Source organism: Anas acuta, chromosome 9 (genome assembly GCF_963932015.1).
Source record: "Anas acuta chromosome 9, bAnaAcu1.1, whole genome shotgun sequence".
In the NCBI taxonomy this organism is placed as follows: Eukaryota; Metazoa; Chordata; class Aves; order Anseriformes; family Anatidae; genus Anas; species Anas acuta.
In genome coordinates, this window is record NC_088987.1 from 9,840,707 (window position 1) to 9,860,785 (window position 20,079).

The window sequence follows — 20,079 nt, forward strand, 5'->3', positions numbered from 1 at the left end:
AGTGACAGCCTTCTCTCCCACAGCTCAGTCACACTGAGCTCGGCATCTGGTTCTTCAGGCTTCTGAGCACCCGACCTGCAGCTGCTCACCCTGCCCCTGTCTGCACCCTGCTGCCAGGCAGGCGGCGCCAGCTTTGCTCCTCCTTGTTGTGCACCTCCCTGCGCCCCAGGGCATGATTCTGGAGCTGGCTCTTTTCTCCTGAAATCCCAATTTTGATGTGCCACCAGCCAGAAAGTTCACACTCGGTGTCACCAAGGTGAGGGCTGATAGTGAAAGCAGGTACTTTTGTGTTTCTTAACCTTTCCCTCACCTTTCATACATAAGGTGGTCTAAATCAAAAAAGAGGTGCCTTAGGACAACATAAGAGCTTACCAATAACCCACATAACACGTTATATTAAGAAATCATGCAGTAGGCTAGATTTATCTGCCAGGATTATGATCTGATGCCTAAAATGTCCACTAATTTTACTTCCCAACCAACTTAAAGCAAAATATCAACTGCTGGCCCCACAGCCATGTTAGAGCAGGAACATCTATGTGTAACCAAGTGGATGCTCTAGGGGTAAGCTGGGATATGTAACTGCTAACACAGTCTTGGATGTGATTTCACTTCCTATCCGTGTGCTTTCACCATACTTCACCCATTTATTCTCTCCTTCCAGGTTTCCAGGACCTCAACATCACAGAGCATAACAGGAGCACCGAAGACTTGCTGAAGAAGCTGTCAAGCTCTCCGCTTTTCCCAGGATCCAGGGAGTTAGCTGCTATCTGGACTTGCCTCTCTCACCTTGGCCAGGCTGGGGGCGATGTGTAGGCAGCTGTATGACCCCTTCTGTTGAGTGCGGGGTGGGAGAAGGCCCCAGCTTACAAACATATTTCCCAGTTATGCTGGAGAAATACCAGATCCTCTATCAGCAGCTTGGGAGGACGGCAGTGCAATGTGTTCTGGGGAGGCAGGAGGCAGGCTGGGAGCAGCCCCTCACCTGCAAGGACAGCTTAGGAACCGTGACACGTGCCAACTCGGCATGCTGCCGAGGCGTAAAGGCAAAGGTGAGGTTTTCAGAACGAAGTCACACAAAAGGACAGCGAGACTTGCTGTGCTGCTTCCTCACGAGCGGATTGGAAAGCTGAGGTGATATTTGTGTTAATTTAGGGTGAGGATTTTGAGAGGACTCGGGGTTCCTGTCACCCTCTGAGTTATGGTGTCCCATGTGGTGCTGCTGCTCGGGCTGGGAGCAGTCCCAAAATCTCCCAGCTCCCCCCGTCAGCTCTTCCATGACCCCAAACCGGAGCGATGCCAACTGCCCAATCCCTGCTGCCCCACACAGACTGACAGAAACCAGAATTTCACCCCAAAACGCAACAAGCTCCCAACTGTGCCCTGCGGGGCTCCCACCCCGTGCCCTCGGGGGCTGAGGGAGCCCCTCGCTGCCCAGCTCCGCCACCTCAGCACCGAGCTCTGGGCGCCTCAGCCTCCTCCATCCCAACGAGCAACCCAACCCCGGGGCTGCGCGAACGCCCGGCTCCCGGCCAAGTTTGTCCCTCATCGCCTCCCGTCCCCGCCCCGCCGCCCTTGAGCGAGAGGAGGAGGGGGGAGAGAAAAAGAGCGGGGGGGGGGAAAGCCGCGAGGGCGCGCTCTGATTGGCTAATCCACCCGTCAATAAAGGGCGGCGGCGGAGAGTGATTGGTCGGCGGGGCCGGGCGGGAGGCGGGGCGGAGGGAGGCGGCCGGGGTTGGTTGCGGCGGCCGGTGGCGGGTGCGAGGCAGAGGAGGGAGGAGGGGCGGGGGGCCCTGAGGCGCCGCTGTCACCGCCGCCGCCGCCGCCTCCTTTCAGGCCCGGCCCCGGCCCGCGCAGCCCCCTCCGCCCGCGGCGGGACCATGTCGGCCACGGACGAGCGGGCCAAGGAGATCCTGAGGGGCTTCAAGCTGTATCCGCCCGGCTGAGGGGGGAAGGAATCGGGAAATGGGGGGGGGGGCGGTGTGAGGGGTTGTCATGGAAACGGCCCCATCCCGGGGGGGGGCTGGGCCCGATGGGGTCCCCCCCTCACACACACACTCATAGGGGTCTCCTCTCTGTGGTGAGGGGGGGGCTGGGTGTGGTGGGGGGGAGCCGGGAAGGGGCCTGGGGGGGCATAAAGGGGGTGAGGGGGTGCCCATTAGGGTGGGGGTACACGGGGAGAAAGGCCGAGCCCCCCCCGGTGCTCCTGAGGTGCTCCTGAAGGAGCTGAGGGGCTCCTCACTGAGGTCCCTGCCTCGGCTGGAGAAGCCCAGCCCGTCCCCAGGGCCTGCTGCTCGGGGACATCTCCTCAGGGATCTTCTGCTCAGAAAGGCCGTAGCGCCCGGTCTGCTCGTCCCGAAGCGGCTCCTTCCCGGTGGTGTGGTGAGGTACCGGCGCGTGCTGCCCGGCTGTACGCGTAGCGATGCCGCTGAGGTGCTGTCAGGTGCCTTTCCCTGCAGGTTATCGGAGAACTTCTTGCATCGGGGCTGTCAAAAGGTTTGTTTTGCATGTCAGCTGAACGCGGGGTTAAGGGTGATCAAAGGAGGTAGAGCTGAGCTCTGAGAGCCTGCGTGCACCTTCCCAAGCCAGGGTAAAAGTAGAGAAAGGCTCAGTGTAAAGGCCCACGTGCAACCTGAGGGTGGGAGAAACATGCTGCATAGAACTACTATAGCAGATTCTTCTAGGCTTGAAAGACAGGTGCAAGAATGACCTTTAGGCACAGGGACACTTCTGTTTTTTTATTGGAAAGGACAGAAATGAACTGAATACCCTTTTGATCTGATGCTGTTAGTGCTGAACAGATTTCTGGCCAGTGAAATGTTCATAATCTCTATGCCAGCTGTAGCACACTCTGAATTTCTAGGCTGGGATTTAGCAAGACAGCTACTATCAAACTATAAGCAGATGCTTTTCTTAACTTGTGAATCACTGTCCCCTCCCCCAGCTCTTAGTACTGCATCTGGTTCCTTTGCTTCTGCGCTAGCAATATTGACAGTTCTCTTTATTTATGAAGATGTAATATTTCAGCTGTCAAAACATTATTTAAGAGCCTTTTGTGCAGGCAATTAGAAAAAGTATAAGCTTCTGACAAAACCAGACTAAGCTTCTGGTAGAAAGGAAAAGTGTTTATTAAGTTAACACCAGGGAGCAAACTTCTGAGTGTTTTTTACTTGCATCTGTGTATTGTGTTTACTGGATGGCACAGTTTAGATGAAGGCTTTTGTCCAACTTTGGATGAAATAATTCATTTTGTTTGTTGCCTTAGGTAGAAAATATTCTTTGACCTTTAAGAGCAAGATGGTTGTACAAGCCTAAGGTAAACTTCTGTTATCTCAAGCAGCTGTAGCAGAAATACTCTGCAGTTCCAGGCTGAATGACAAGTTTAGTCTTCCTTTGTTTGTCCCAGCAAGACACCGATGCCAATTTTAGCTTTGATAAGACATTTTTAGGCTACAAAAACCTTGACTGTGTTTCTCCAAAACATCCAAGGGTACTTCGATAGCTCAGGCCACTGCCTGCCACGAGCTCTGTGAAGTATCAAGTCTGAGAAACAAGAGTTTCTTTACAGATTTTATAAATGGAATTTTCTAAGTAATTGGACATCATTTATATGTGCCATTAGTTGATCAGAGAAGTGGCAGAACATTCCTCATTTATGAGAGAAAGCCTTGAGACACTGCACCATCCCCACAGGAAGCCATTCATACCCAGATGTGGCTGCATTTTCCATAAGGCAGCCATCAGCAAAGAGTTCCACTTCCTTTTCTAAGAAGAGTGCTTATTCGAAAGTGTTACATTTTAAAGAGATGCTTTATCTTCCAGCCGCTCTACTGCTGCGTGTGCTGATTTAATTTGCTTGATAAAAAGGGAAGAGAAACACGGTCTGAGAAGCTGTTACATTTATATTTGGAGTACTTGAAAGTTCTCTCCTCCCCTCCCAGGAGGGAGAAGTTCAGCTCCAACCTAAGCACATCCTGCAAGCTTGGCACCTCAAAGTGAACTCTCTTTTAGCACCAGAAGGCAGCAGAGTTGTGCCTAGGGTACGGATGTATTACATTCCTTGTGTGGCAGGATCTGCTGGTAGAGTAGAAAGCATCACTGAAGGAAGTTTTCCAGAACACTTTAACATAAGAACTGCCAGTTCAGCTGGAAGTGAAGTTCATATTGAGCAATCGAAGCTTCCTCAAACAACTCCTATTTATTTGTTGTTCCTGAGAACGGGCTAACTACAGGCTTTCCAACTGATTGGGACATGCTGCTGTGGAAATTAAATTATAGCCCAAATCCACCCTCTGACTTGAACACAGAGGTATGCTTTCCTTCCTCTATGACACTAGCGCAGAAGCATGTTGTGGCTAGCGTCCTCAAATTCAGGGCAGAAATATTTCTTCCCTCTTCTCACAGATTTTGCTGGTTTAAAAAAAAAAAGCCAAAGGAGAAATATTCAGAGAAATATTTTTGCAGGCAGATGTGTGCTTATGTATTATTACACTCAGAATTTCTATGGCACTAGTTAAAAACTGAATACTGACAGTCCAGTGTGTTACAGTAAAAGATGGAAGGCAGCCAGCAAGAACTTTTATAGCTTGTCACTTCTGGAGACAAGCTCTGTTTACAGGTGTTCATCAGCTCACTGTTCTGAGGGCACTCCACCAAACAGCAGTGCTTATACTTAAAATAGGAAAATATTTACAGGTAGTCTAGCAGTCTGAGAATGCAGACTGATTGTTTGGCCAGAAATAATATCAGTTCCGTTGGTAATTAAAGATGCTTTCCTATGGGATAAGAGCCAAGGCTCATTTCTGCAAGTGCTTATGCACAACTGGTCCTGTAATTTCAAATGCATCTAGTTTGACTATGCTTTTTCCTCCAGAAGCTGAGACAGTTACACTGTCAAGCTACAGAATGGCATTTTACTTGAACCTGACTTACCCTTTCAACACTCTTCAGGTTTAGTTCTCTTGTTTTAGCTTTAGAGTTCAGATGTTAGCTACATATATTTTGTAGTGCTTACCTTCATAAAAGGGTAACACCAAAAATATTTTTCCCCAGCAGTCAAAACCTTGCATTGGGAATTTTTTTGATGGCTCCCCCCTACCAGCCCCCTTAATTTGTGGGTTGCCTGTTTGTATCTGTTCTGATAGAAACTAGCACGTGTTTTTCTTCCAATGCCTTATGTTCACTAGAATGAGAACACTGTAGACAGTTACTCCATTTTAATCTGGTTTGTAAGCATTTGTGCATTTTTATTTAATCAGACCATCTATGCTGCAGATGAGAAATATCTGGTTGTGGTTTGCAAGAGCAGATTCACATCCAGCTCTTCGGGAAGGAGTGCATAAGGAAACTGAACTTTGGTGCCTCAAATGTTTCTGCCAGAACAGCAAGGAAGAGAAAGTTCAAACAAGTCAGTTGGGTCTCATAGCACAGAGAAGGTACCAAGTCTAGACTCTCAAAATCTGAGTAAGCACATCCATTTCCTGTTTTAAACTTTACAGTTCAAGCAAGGTATCACCTATTTTATTCGCTCCTGAACAGAGCAGTCTCAGCAGACTTGGACCTCCAGAGTGTTAATTGCTGGGTAGACATTTATCAGTTTAAGGTAGATTTCTCTGTGAACTTCTATTAAAGGCTACACAGCATATCTTGCCATATTTCAGGAGTCTCCTGGAGCTAATTAATATGGTGAACATAAGCATGAAGAGAACATTAATTGCAGGTCAGAATAATTATGGAGTTATGAAGCTAGTATTTGTGGTCAATATAAGCATATACTAGCAGCTCAAGCATTCAAGCATTTGTAAGCAAGTCATTCCAGACAGAGGCTCTACTACTTTCTGAAACCTCTGAGGTTTCCTGTGCAATGCCTTCTCATCTTGCAGAGCTTCTTCCAGTCCTCCTCCTGTCATTATTTTTCCATCTAGGAAATCAATTCAGCAGGGCATTAATGTTTTGGAAAGATGGATGAAGCCATAATAAGGGTATAGTTAGAAATCATTGAGAGTTTCTATGAAATTCTCTGCAGACAAGAGTTCTGTTTCCAGCCTCCATCTCATCTCTGCCATATACACAAAAACTAATCAGTGACAGCCTTGCCTATCAGTTCCTGGAGCAGTCACTAGACCAGTTTGATGCAGCATTCAGAAGTTGACAAATCCAAACCAAAGTTCTATCAAGTGGAGTTTCTAACTTATTTTTAGTTTATTATGTCTTTAATTTCTTATTCACAGAAAATATTTATTGCAGTATTTATGAGACTTAACAAGGTGGCAGCTTTAACTGGCTTAAAGAATTCCCCTGTTTGAGGCTTCCTGTCTGTGCTTCCTCAGATCTTGGTTTAGACTTCCTACAATTGAATAGAGAGATGAATCACCAAGTTCATGGGTTAAATGGAGACACTGACCAGCTAGAAGAAGGAACAGCGCTCCCCAGAAGCTAGGAAGTACACTCAGTAGGGAGCCAAAGCAGAACATGAATCTAGCTTGCACCAACAGAATTTAAAGCATTCTAGAAAACGAGCTTGAGTTCCCCACGTGCATTTCTGGCTTACAAAAAACTGGAAGAGTCCTTCCCATCAAAGGCATGGAGTTTATTCATATAATCTGGAAGATTGGTCTTCCTTTGCCACTTTCCTGCCTACAAACCTTAGGGTGTGCTACCAGCAGGAGCACTAGACATTTCCCAGTTCACACTAACTACAGAACCACTTGAAACACTGGCAGAATCAAGATATCTTTGTTTCAAGAAGGTCAGAGCTTCACTCAGAAGCTTCAGCCACATTGTGCTTGGTATTTAAGTGTCACTGTGGTCAAGGTATCTCTACCATATCAGAATTGTCTCCAGTTCTGGTAGACTAAACACATGACAGGTTCTTCATGTTTCTTATGCACAGGTCATGAGGCGTATCTGCAAGTGATGCAGGAGCAATTTCACCAGGCTTGGCTTTACCAGCCTACTTCCTCAACACCCAAAAACTTCGTGCTCCCCCTAACTCACTTGCATTGAAAAAAATTAACATAGCCCATAGGAAGAACAGCAAGCTATGTTAGTTAAACATTACTATTTGAATGAGTTAATCAGTTTTCTGCATTTTAGATTTAGTGTAGTGCTAACTGTAGTGGGAAAAGCAGTGCTTTGTGCCCTGGACAGAAGGGTAGAAGAAAACAGAGCTCAACAATCACAGGAAACCAACGAGTTGCCCCAGGGTATATCTTAACTAGCACTGGTTTAGGAGTGCAATTCAACATTAAATCCAATGTTTGTCTTTAGTCAGCAATATTATTTTAACACCTTGTTTTTCAGTTTTATTTCTATTACTTGGCCTTTAATATCTCCAAAGCTTACTCATCCACTGTTTCACCAGAACTCTAGTTTTTATTTTACTTTCTTATTTAATGCCAACCTAATACAGTACCATCAAAAACTCAGTTGTCATAGGCAAGTTTTATTTTCCCTTGTTTCTTTATAAGATCTTAGCTACTCTGTACATCCTTGAAAGTCATTGGCACCTTATGCTTCAGCCATTATTACAGTACTTGGATTTCCTCACAGCAGAAGATAGTAATTTAATCCATTCAGTAAGAATTGGTAGAGCTCCTCCACCCTCCTCCCCACCCCATCTTCACAGCCAACACATAGCAAAAAGCCATACTTACAGCTGTAGATAATAGGGAAGGCAGCTAAAATACCTCATGTTTAACAAGTTCTGTGCACAGTAGCCTGGTTTATTTTTTAAATGCAGGCATCTGATGCATGTCCTGTGCATTTCCAATTAGTGGTTTTCTGTTAACTAAAACAGTTTTAGAATGGAAGCTAATTCAGCTTTAGCAGCCTCGGAGCTTTACATCATCTCAGGATTTTAGTTATCTGGAAACAATGTCAGCAGTCAGAACTTCACATGAAGTTAGAGAGAACAGGCCACAGTACTCTGACTTCTGTGAAGTATGTAATACATAAGCCTCTTCTATTTCTCTCTGTAAGCTGGGGAATTAAGGCAGCTTCAGATTTGAGCTCAGACCCTCCATTAAAGAGGGAATCAAAGTGCCATTTACATCTAGTCAGCCAAACTTTGTATAGAAGCATGAAGACTGATTGCTAGGTACCCATGTTCTCTGCTTGTTACCCATACTTAGTAATCTGTTAAGTGCCAAATACTGAGTTTTGTCTTACTATATGTCAGGACATCAAGATTTGTCCATGAAAGAAGCTAGTTCTGTAAGCACACAAAAGGTAGCTTTTACACATCTGTTGCTCACACACCCTAAGGAACAGATTTATGGATATACACTTGACATGCAAGAGACTACAATAGCATATATTGAATTAAAAAAGCATTCCCAGAGGTTACCTTTTTGTCTTGAGTGCATTACAAGCACCTCCAAAAGTAGTTCAGGATCTCTGTAGTACCACTCCCGCAATAGTGTTAAAGACTAGAACGCAGCTGAGGGGACATCTCTGTGCACACACACACCAGGCATTAAAATTTACAAGATTAACATATCTAAGAAAGCACAGCAGGACTGCCTGAAATGCTCCCTCCAGAAGATACCCAGCAATAACTGAGGTTCTCTTGAATGCCAGCACCACATCTCAGCTGCATGTTGCTGAACCCCTATTGACGGTCAGGATTTTTCAGTTGTGATTATGAACATGAAATTCTGTTACCAGATTTCTCCGGAACCAAGTCCTCATTGTGACGCATCATGGGTCCAGAAGAGATGTAAGGGAAACAACATACTAATTCAGCCACGTGTGAACCTTTGCGTTATTTATGTTCATGACTAGAAAAAAATAGCAGGCCTAAGTGCAGGGCAAGAGCAAGAAGAGTCCTTTTTACATAGTGAGGCCTTGGGATAACAATACACAAAAACATCCTTTCAGATTTATCTACTCCTGGGGAGAAAGGCTTACTTAACTAACTTGGAACAACATTGTCTTGGGCAACACAGAGTGAGAGCAGGGGATTTTACTTAGTAATTCTGTAGAGGAGTATTTATATGGGTCAGTCTGTATGCTGCAGCATCTGCATAAGCTTCATCTACTTTGTAGCAAGTCAGAAGGTCATTTGGTACACAAAACAGCTGATACTATTTTTCCCTGCTATTTATTGTATCAAGGAAATAGGAAGATCTTGTGCTTTCATCCATGTATACTGCACCTAAGCAGCCTGTTTCTCTGCCTCTTTGCTTCTCACTCCATGTAACTGGATTGAAGCCTTTGCAGAAGGAAGGTTACATGTGCTTGGATCCAGGAAACCCATCTGATATTTTGTCAAGCATGGCAGACACAGTCAGGGACAGCCTGCTGGGCAAGCAGAGGTCTAACTTCAAGTCACTTTAGTGTGGAAAGTCAAAGGGAATTCTATTCTGGGAGACTTAAACTGGTAGTTTGCATTGCCTTAAGTTGTTTTGTTGTGTGAAAAAGAACTTATAGATGCCTCCCTAAGGATGAACACATTTTCTGTTCATTTGTTGGTGTGGACTGTTGCTAGCTTTGTGCTTAGAGAGTGCTGCAGCACCTCAGCCCTTCTTGAGGAAGAAGAGAAGAGAGGAAGAAGCACTGTCCCATTAGCGTATCACCACTGGGTGGAATGGACCAGCCCATCTGAAAATTGGACATGAAGAAATATCTACAGAGTGTTCTAGAGATACTTTAAACATTTGGCTTCCAGTGTCAGTCTTTAGGGCAGACTTTGGTGCATTAGCATACTGGCCTGTCAGCCTAGCCAAACTTAAGACTGAAGTGGTTCTCCAGTAAAGCTGCTTTCTCTCCCAGAACCTGAGATAATAGAAAAAAGTCCTTCTAATTGTAATTTCACATGAAATTAATTAGCTTTAAAGTGATGTTTTAAAGAGTTCGATCTAGGAAACAGCATGGTTTTATTACTTCTGAGAAAATAAGACATCTGAAAGTTATCTGCCCTTATATTTGTTATGTGTGCTTCTGTCACAGCAGCTGTGCAGTCAGATTACTATTCCCAGCTGCTTGTTACTCCTCTTCCAGATTTACTAGGTGAGCTGCTCAGATGAGCACTACCACCTCGTGTTTCAGTGTGAGAGGCACTCTAGCTTAGACAGCTTAAGTAATAGGTTAAGGAGCAGAGACCTGTGTTGGGCAAGTGGATCAGGTTAGCACTTTTACAACAGCTCAGCTCTTAGATTTGGTGGAGAAAGCAGCAAGGGGCAGGGGAGGGCTGTGAGCAGCAGGCCTCTTCACCCAGCTGCTGCCATCAGCTGTCAGCCCTCCCAGCTCCTTCTTGCTGGAGAGAAGCTGGTTCTCAGCACAGCCTCCAGCACTCAACTCTGCCTCACCTGATGAGGTTTCTCACCTCACCCTGGCTCTGCAAGGGTAACTAAGCATGGCAGGCCTAACAGATTAGCCCTGTGATTGAACATTTTAATATCACATTAAGCCTATGCTTACTTCTCTTAAGAGCAGCGCATTTTAGATTCATCTTTTCTTCCCCCTTGTTCTTTGCAAGGTGTCTTTATCACTAGTGCTATGTGAAAAGTGACTGTGCAGTCACCAGCAGGATCTGGGACCAGAAATACCCTCAGAGACTCAACTCATCCACAGCTCTCATAACGAAACACACATAGGAAGCCACTGGCCAAAGTTTTCATTTGACTTCCAGCATTTACTAGAACAGAAAGATGCTGGTTTGAGCCCAAACCAGTATCTTAGAGAAGAAATACACAGTTTTGAAATACTCCTTCTAGAAAGAAGGAAATAGACCAGCAAGTTTCCAAATCCCATTTGGGCTGCTCATTTTGGGCACCCTAGGTAGTTCACAAGGGGTTATTACAATTACACCGTCACAATAAAAATGCAGCATTTAAACAGCTCCAGGAAGGAATTGTCTTATGTGTTTCCCCCTTGTGGGGCCTTCAAAGGCCACTGCATTATATTTATATAATAATGACCATAAGCTTAGCTTCAGCAGAGGAGCATTTATCTTTTTTAGAAAGAAAAAAAAAAAGTTCCTTGGCCCTACTGGCATCTTCCCATTCTACTATTGAAATAAGTTTCTTTAGAGCTTTAAGCTCTAAGAGTCACAACACTTCAAAAGAAAATGCTCTTAATTATTAAAGTAGTCAGAGCTAAAGCACACTACTTACAAAATAAAAACAAAGGTTCCCCACGGAAAGCTGTAAGCTTACCTCTTCAATGCTCAGCTCCTCGGAGAAAATAAAGCCTCTCTTCTTGTCCCACCACAACCTCCTTCTCACAGCCCAGATAAAGCAGAAGCAAGACATTAACCAGAGCACTGCAGAACAAGCCCCTGCTCCTCTAAGGCCTCCAGCAAGCTCTCTTCCTCGCTTAAATACAGCCCTGCTAGAGGCCAGGTGAAAATGTTTCACACCGTTCAGGGCAGCCTCTTGCACTTGTTTCATTGATAAAACAGCAGCTGCTTGCTTCCTGCTGAAGTGTCATTGCTTCAGAACCTTGTGTGCACAAGTCCTGGGTTCTGAAATAGTAAATGATGCAGAGACAAGGTTGAAAAGGGTGTGCAAATAAATAAATAAAGGCTATATTTTAACCTAGACACACCTGTAACGGCTGCAGATAATGCTGATTGTTACATTTTTTGTTTTTTTTGCAGTTAACTTTGCAATATCACCATTCCCCCTAGTAAAAATGCTGGAAGTTACACATTTTAAAACAAAAAATAATGCTTTAAAAGCATAATGTTTGTATCAGCTGTGCGGAGGTCTAGCTTTTCAATTTCTAAATTGTTCTTCATTAACTATTAATAACTAAATTGAAACAATCCACTTGTGAACCACAGCTGATTGTTTTGGTGTGGTGTTCTTCTGTCACAGCGGAAGCGACATATTCCATTGTTTCAGCAGAAAACTATATGAATAGATTTTGATTAAAACTTTAAAAACGGATCTGAAAAATTAACGTATAGCTCTAAGCTTGTTACCAAATGAATATGAATGTCTGAGTGTAAACTTAGCTATAGGTTTTCTTGACAACGAAAGCTATAGGAACTGCTGGGAAATAATAGAGAAGTAATAATGGGAAATAACACTGCTTTGTTTTCATTTCAGTAGAGATTTCGGTGCCTCTGCAGTAATGTTTTTCATCCAAATTCCACCCCGTGCTAGAGCAGAAAGCTGCGGATTTGGGGCCCCGACCTTCTACCTTACAGAGGTTCCCTGGTGTCAGGCTTGAGGGTTCGCATCAGCAGAGTTCACATCCGTAGAAGCTGAGCATGGAGCTCGTGTATGTGTTCAAGTACAACATTCAGAACCAAATATTGTTCTTTTGCCTACTCTGAACTGCTTTGGAACTGGAATTTTTACTTAAATTTTCAGAGTAGTGCTTTTTCAAGCAACTTACTCTCTTCTCTGACTGCCGCGCCATCTAACGCTGTAAATTGTTGGGATGGGTAAATTGTCTAATCCACTAATCCACACTGCAACATTCAGCACTCGTCATATTCTCGTAGGTTCCTAAAAAAGCACGGTAATTCTGACAGGAAGCCCGTGGTTTTGAGAGTTGTGCCTCAATCTGTGTAAATCCCCCTTTATTCCTCCCCTCTGCCTCTGCTTTCAGTGGCCTCTGGTCCATTTACAAGATTAGATTCCTCATGCAGCTGCCACTCAATCCCTCTCGACTATATTTTCATGGTTTTTTTTTAGATTCTCCACTTGGTGTGTATGTGCCAAGTTTTCCTCCCTTTCTCAGAAGAGACAAGATAATGAACTTGTTTTTCTTGACTAATCTCAGTCCTGTCAGTTGTAAGTGGAAAACCCAAAAATTGTTTGCTCGATATTGCAGCGTGCGGTCTGGCCATCAAGCTAATTCACTGCTTTCACTTGTAAATAACTTGCTCGTGTCCCAGGCAGCAGCTGGTGATTTTCTACCCTCTGCTTTCAACACCACGTATCCTGCAAAGAGTCGTCAGCTCCTTGTTGGCAGAGCAGCCTCAGGTCGTGGCAGCAGAAATCGGTCACGGCTCTGAAAAATCACAGCACCAAACCAGCAGGGGAGGGAGAGCTTTTGAAAAGGATCCCCAAAATGGTGTTTTTGGTGACTTTTGGAGTACTCCAAAGGGAAAACTGCTTTTGTGGCTCAGATCCGTGACCTCTTTTCCTCTTGTGCTTTGCAGAACCTCTCACCTCGCCGTGGTCCTGTCCTGTGAGTTTAGAGCCGCTGATGTTCACCTAAATGCTCACATCCTCGCTGCCTTGGCTTGGTGTTGGCAGTGTCAGGGGCGCTGTTTGCCAGCTCATGCCTGGAAAAATCTGGTAGTTGGCAGTGGGGATGTTCTCCGGGTGTGCTTCTGGGGCCCCCCCCTGCAGGGGCTGCGCTGTTTGCAAGGCAGAAGCGTGCCCGTTTCTCATGCACACATGGGCTGACTTAAAAAAATCAGAATCTCTCTAGCCCCAAGGAAAGTCAGGCCAGGGCAGTCCACATGGATTGCATATCCGAGGAAGCGTTTAAGCTAATGCCAGGAAAAGGGTGGCTTGTTTCCCCGCTGTGCCGCATCAGCAAGGAGGAGATTGGCATTTGCCGTTAGGGACTTGACGAAAAGTGCTTGTCTCTGCTGTTTCTCTGGCGATTTGAATTTTTATTTCGTTTATTAGGTGAAGAGTGTTAGCGCCAGGGCTAAATACTGGTTTACTCTAAAATCTCAATAAGATTAAATCCCCCTGTGGTTCTCTAATTACATCTCAAGGATACCGAGAGCCCGCGGTGATGGCTGGATGTATCCCTGGTTACAGAGCGACGCAGGCTTGGAGCAGCGAGGGATGTGCCGTGTGTGGCATTGCGGGGCAGCGTTAAAGGTGCAGAGGTCCAAAAAAAGCCTGGAGGGCTTTGAGTAAACTGCCTTTAGTAGAGCTGAGTGTCTTCTCTAGCAATTCTCATATCACATTCATGAGGGTACGGACAATCTGAGCTTTGCTACAGAGCTGAACAAAACAGTGGAGCTGTGTTTGCTGGTCTTAGCTCTATTGCATTAGTTGGATTTCACTTTGTCATAAACACAAGTCCTTACAGACTAATTAACAGTTATAGCAACAGCACTCATTTCACCTTTTCCCTGATGGTTACAACGGGCGTTTCCTTTGGGAGCAATGTATACAGTATCTTTTCAGGATTTCATTCATTTTTTGTCATGTTTCAGCACTACTCGCGAGAGAGGGCATAGGAGCACTCCTGGACAAGGCAGGTCAGTTGTCTGGCCTATTTTCCTGAATGGCAGCAGAGCAGTAATCCCCCCCGGAGGGAACACATACCAGCTTTATGCCAACTGGCTTGGGCAATATGGAGCTCAAGGGTGCCAGGAGGTTTTGAACTGCTGTAGCTACACTGTGTGAATGTGCTGCACTGAGATGAAGCAGTGCCTGTACTTTTTTTTTCCCAAGGTGTCAAGGAAAAGATAACTATACTGCTGCAAAACGCTCTGAGAGAAAGTCTAAGGGGTTGCATGCTAAGCATGTCCTCCAACTTAACACTTTCTGCTTGATTTTCCCACTGTGGCTACCTTTATCCCAGGATGTGTGTGGAGTTCTGAATAACAGAAGTCATTTCAAAGCAAATCGAGCTGCCTTGGAATTGGACTCTTAATGCAGAGTAAGAACATTCAGGCAAGGGTTAAATGAGGGATGGATGGCTCAGCTGTACATTCAGTCTGTACCTCACTCTGGATTGGCTCCTGTGTGTTTGACAAGCCCCTAATTAATTCAACTGCTGGCAAAAGGTACTGTTTAAAAATTAATACTGTGTTGATAAGGTACCGAGGAACAGAAATTCTCTTTCCATAGCACAAGGGGAGTTTAGACAGACTCAGTAAGTGAATGCGAGAGAAATTCAGTGCTTGACCTTTTATTCTTGCCTCCTCCAAGTGACAAGAAGAATCTCTCGAGTACTCGTGTTACCGTTGATTTTGGTGGTGTGAATGCCCGCATATTTACAATTAGAATAAAACTCAGAAGCTCGTTTCCTGGAAGGTAGGAGCTATCAGACATAATGACTGTAGGCTTTATTGATCTGATGAGGTTTTGGACAGCTGACTGAGAGCCTAAATGTTGGCCAGATAAAAATCTCTGAGCCCCTGAAGTCCTTTGCACAAATGAATTCTCCCTCTTTTCCAGACCTCTCTGAAATCAAGATGTGGCTCTGTGAAGACTGAACTACAGATTTTCCCTGAAAAGAGTTTTTACAAACAGTTGCTCGATGGTGATTTTATTTTGTTCTGTATAGGTGGATGCCTTACTTGACAAGAACTCTGAATTCTCCCTTGGCTTAGGATCTGTTCTCAGCAATACGAGTTAAAGTATGCTGTTGAAGGCAGTTTTATTTCTGCTCTTTCCTGATTCCCTGGAAGATAAAGAGGCTAAGCATCATCAACTTTAACAGGAATATAAAAAGTCAAGGGCAGGACTTGACTACTCTCTGTCCCTCATGCGGAAGAGACGACTGAATACAAAAGCTCTTGATATGAAAGATGCCTACTTTTGAGTATCACACATTCACCAGCTATGTAAGATTGCTGTGCATGACAACACCTGAGGGTTCTTTAAGCTTATGGCTCTTGAAGACTTTTAGGGTAGCTGCTGTATTCCCCAGCTGCTTGGATATCCGGAGTAAAGGGAGCCTGCCATGAGTGCATGGAGGAGTGATTTAAAGGCCAGCTCTGAACAGGATCTCTCTGCAGGAATAATTCAGCACGCTAGTGGCCTCTTCTGTCTTTGGGCAGTTAACCAGAAGTAAGAAATCTTTTGTATGTACAAAATCTTAGGATATGCAGAAGCAGGTCTTCAAGCTGACATAGTCAGTGCCATCTTTTCGAGATGAACCCCCAAGTGACCTTACCTTGTTGTAGCCAAACAAACTCGCGGGTGCCAGGTGAATTGCAGGTTGATCCCACTGTCTCATCTCTTTCTATCGGCATGTACTCAGTGTCTGAATCATAAGGAAGATTGACCCGGCAGAGTAAATGTTCTTATAGGTCCCAGGGAGGCCTTAACAGACCTGATCCCGTGCAGTTGACCTCTGAGCCTCTGTATTCACTGCCCTGGTTTCAGGTTTGTTTGTGCTGCTGAGAGAAGAAAGTAACGTTAAGCAACATTGATTAGGATTGCTTTGTCAATAGGATAATGTTATCTATTTTGCATATCATAGTTTTTATCAGCTACACAAATAGTTGTGGACACAGGGATGAGCTTCAGAAGAAAAAGCATCCCAGCAGTACCTGGAGATGTGTGTCTGTGATCTATTTTTTCTTGTAGAGCTGAAGAAGTGCTTTAGTTTTTGGCTGGACAGGATGACTGAAGAGGCTTTATCTATAACCGGTCACATAGAATAATCTTACCATGGAATAATCTTACTGGAATTCACAGTTAAAGAACTCTGGTATCTCAGGATTTCTGCAAGAAGCTTCTTAGATGGCTTTCCAAATCCGTTCTTCATAGGTGGAAGAATTGCTTCTTGTTAAGGCTTTCTTGTTTTAGTTTTAGCTCTAACAAGTAGAATCCTTTTCTTATCATTTTAATGGGGTATGTCAAATAATCGTATTACACCAGAAGAAATGTTCCCACTGATATCTTAAATGAAGATGAAGTATAAAATGTGATATACAAATTATAGGTAACGTTAGGTAACAATTATCCTAGAAACTCGGGGTTTCAGCGTTAAAGCATAGAAAACTCAACCTAGAGTTAAAAAAAAAAAAAAAGTGTTCTGTTTTCAAGAGCCATCTCCTTTAGGACACATTTAAAGTGTAAGTAAGTTGACAAATGATGCGAGTCTGCCACTTGACATACTTACTGCACCTTTTTTGTCACTGAGCTAAATTAGGATTGCAGAGATCCAGTGTTGAAATGAGCTCTCTTTAAGATTCCGAGTTTGAATGGCCAAGTTGCTGAGTTCAACAAAGAATATTGCAGACTGCTGCGGATTTTGCCATCCAGATTTCCACTGCCTCACATGTTAATATGTTCCTCTATTGTCTGCTCTGTGGTAGAGAGAAGGGAGAAGGCTGCTTCGTGCATCTGTGTGAGAACATTTTCATGGAAGGAACTGTACTTCTCTCACCAGCAGTTCTCCGCAGAACAGTGCTTCTGCAAGGGATGTTTAAAGGGCACACGGTTCAGGCTACAAGGATTTGTATCTCCTCCTTATTTTGCAGGATTTCAGCTGCTGCAGGGTTGTTTTTCGTTTTATGGCTGTTGTGTTTTGTGTTTTTTTTTTTTTTAATGAAGACTAAGAACAAGGATTTCACTAAAAGACGGTACATGTATTTAATCTGGGTGCAGTATTTTTTGCCAGCAGAGATTACAGTAAAATCCTGGAGTAAACAGCGTCCTGCTGAGAGAAGTAACCGAGCTGGCAGGCCTGCTTCCTTTGTGAACACTCTAATCACCTCCTCCAATTTATGGCAGTGCAGGAATGATTAATGGGAGGCTTGACAAACATGGATGGTTAGGTAGGACCTGCATCCTGAATGGGAACGACACCGTGCTGCTCTTTGATGTAGGCAGCAGTCCAAAGAGTAGCAGATATTGCTGAACTGCTAGCCATTCAGCTGGAAATGGAGCAAATAAAGGTTCTCTAAAGACAGGGAGCCCACTTTAGTAGCTTGGAAGACAGGTACAAAAATCCAGAAGAATCTTTGCACTGTTGAGGGTAGCAGCCATAGAAAGATAGTGTTTTTTGAAATGGGAGCTCTTTTGGATTAATAAATGTAAGGGAGGCCTTTGTGCAAAATATTAATGTAATGGCAGGCTCGTGTTCTGATTGCCTTATCAGGAGGTGCATCCTCAGTGGCATCTTTGTTTGTTTTGCAATGGAAGAAAATAGAAAATAAGCAATTAAAGCAGCCTTATTTAAATGTCAGGCTGTTCTGGTGCCACGCATCTGAGCATTCAGCTATGCAGTTCTGGCTATGATTGTTGGTTAGCTTTTCTATTAAAAAAAAAAAAAGGAATTTATTGCTGCTGTGTGTGCCTGCTTTGTAGTGTGGCCAGACTACTGACAAGAGATATCCTCCCCCTTTGTTTCAGCTGTGATCTTTTCTCTCTTCCTGTTTCTCATCCTAAAGCAGTTTCTCATGAATGTGGACATAAAAATGAGAGGTTAATTGCTTCCATTATGTTCTTGGGATCCTTGTTATTGCCAATGAATCTTGTAAAGAGATACTACAAATTCTGGTACTGGTCAGTTCAGAAATAGATGGACTTTGCTCTGCTTATATATCAGCTGTCACCCTAGTAGTGAGCAGTGTATTTATGGAGCTTTATGAAGATGAAATATAACCCCTTTGTTCCCTCGCTCGTGTCTCTAAGGGCCAGCGAGGCACCATCAAGTCCCCCATTAAATTCGTATCTTCCAGGAACAGAAGACACCCCAGGAAAAATCTTTTATAGAGAGATAAAGAAATATATTTTCAAAAGGAAACTCTGTGTGTTTATCCTGTAATACCTACTCATAACAGCAGTCTGGTATCAGTGAAAGATTTCCATTATTCACTGAAATGTCAGCTCTTTATGGCAAACCAGCACAGATTTTGAGCTAAATCTCAAAGACTCTTGCTTTCTCGTTGTGTGTGTGTCTTGCTTAATCTCCCTGGCCAGTCTAGAGGAAGTTGTGATCTCCTCATTAAAGACGTCACACTGAGAAGATTGTAGTAGAGGAATAAATAGAACAAGTGTTGGGAAGCCAAGCAGCTCATCTTGGTTGAACTAAAATGCACTCCCCACAAACTGGCGGAATTCCCCATGGCTTTGTTTCTCCCAACTTCACGTAAGGTCCCATTACTCTTTTGCAGTGTACCTAGCTAGCTCATCTGAGGCTTGCCTCGTTCTTGAAAATGTTGTTTTACCTATTCCTGTAGCTAAATAACCAATTTGTTTTACAAAAAATTATTCCTCTGGTAGAGAGAGTAGACGAGGGTGGTGGCTCCTTCCGAAGAGGGAAGAAGAGGCTCAAAATCCCAGAATCACAGAATCATTTAGGTCAGAAAAGACCTCCATGATGACCAAGTCCAACCATCAGCCTGACCTGCCGAGTCCCATACCGTCACAGGTGAGGTCCAGTAGAGAGTTTGAGCACGTAAAGGTCCAACAGATCAGTGCTGGCCGTGTGTGAGACTGTCCACTACCATCAACCTGCATTCCTGGCCTGTGTTTTAGCACTGAGGCAGTGCTAAAACACAGGAGTAGCCCTGGGAAGGGGCTGCCAGCCCCATCCAGGCTGATTATCTCTGTCTGCTGCACGGTCGCAGTGTGCCTCTGTGCTAATGGATCTGCTGGTTCTTTTTATAATTGGCCTGTGTGGAGCAATCTGATCTGATAAGGCCGGCAAATGTTCACATGGCCTCACAAATGGAGGAAATCCATCAAGACAAATCTACGTGTTTCTGCACAGGATTTTGTGAAAGAAAAAAAACAACAGCCCAATGTTTAGGAGTTCAATTTCTGGCGGATGTCTGAGATTTTAAAGATTTCCCACTAAAATCTTAAACTGTATGTGTTAATAGATGGTATAAAAATAATACAACTAGGAGAGAAAAAAGAGTTCCAAGTCCTTGCCTGTTCCCAGCTGGATCTGGTGAGGCTGGAACTACTGGAAAATTTTTTTCAAGCAAAGTTATGTTAGGAAAAGCTTGCTGCTGGAACATCTTGCCTTTTTTTCCAAGCATTATATTCCAGGACTGCTCAGACCTTGTTCTGCTCTGGCCCCAGGAGACTGAAAAAAAATAAAGCTAATGAAAAAAGAAGGTGAGATACAACAGGGTGGGTGCTTCCCTGTGGTGGCTGCCTGCTCGCAATCCGACTCTGGGAATCTTTGTTGGACGTGGAAACTGTTAGTCCTAAAATCCTGTTCCGTTACAATGCAGGGTAATGGAATATCTCAGTGTCAAGGCCCATTCGTGGATCCTTGTAAAAGAGCCGGGTGCGTGGCATTCGTTTTGGAAGCACCACTCTGCCTAGTGCAGAGTTTATTTGTAGTATTTTAACCAAGCAGCTTCAAGGCTTGGCATTTTCTCTGAAATTAGGGCTAATGGCTCTACCACTGAACTGCCCCTGTTCCAAGGAGTCTGACACTGAGAGCGCTGATGGA

At 44.4% G+C, this 20,079-nt stretch overlaps 1 protein-coding gene and 1 long non-coding RNA gene across 2 annotated transcripts in view; one reads left to right on the top strand and one right to left on the bottom strand.

Annotated features, from left to right (window-relative positions):
• The first annotated feature begins 1,721 nt into the window (after window positions 1-1,721).
• Window positions 1,722-20,079, top strand: part of PDE6D (phosphodiesterase 6D) — a 35,560-nt gene continuing 17,202 nt past the window's right edge. The window contains exon 1 of the mRNA XM_068692619.1: window positions 1,722-1,930. Within this exon, the coding sequence (XP_068548720.1) occupies window positions 1,881-1,930 (50 nt within the window). The 5' untranslated portion in view covers window positions 1,722-1,880. The remainder of the gene's footprint in view (window positions 1,931-20,079) is intronic.
• On the bottom strand, window positions 3,143-11,519 carry LOC137861337 (uncharacterized). The gene is made up of 2 exons (XR_011099548.1): window positions 11,160-11,519; window positions 3,143-4,410 (listed from the first exon to the last, which is right to left on the bottom strand). It is a non-coding gene; the product is annotated as an uncharacterized lncRNA (long non-coding RNA).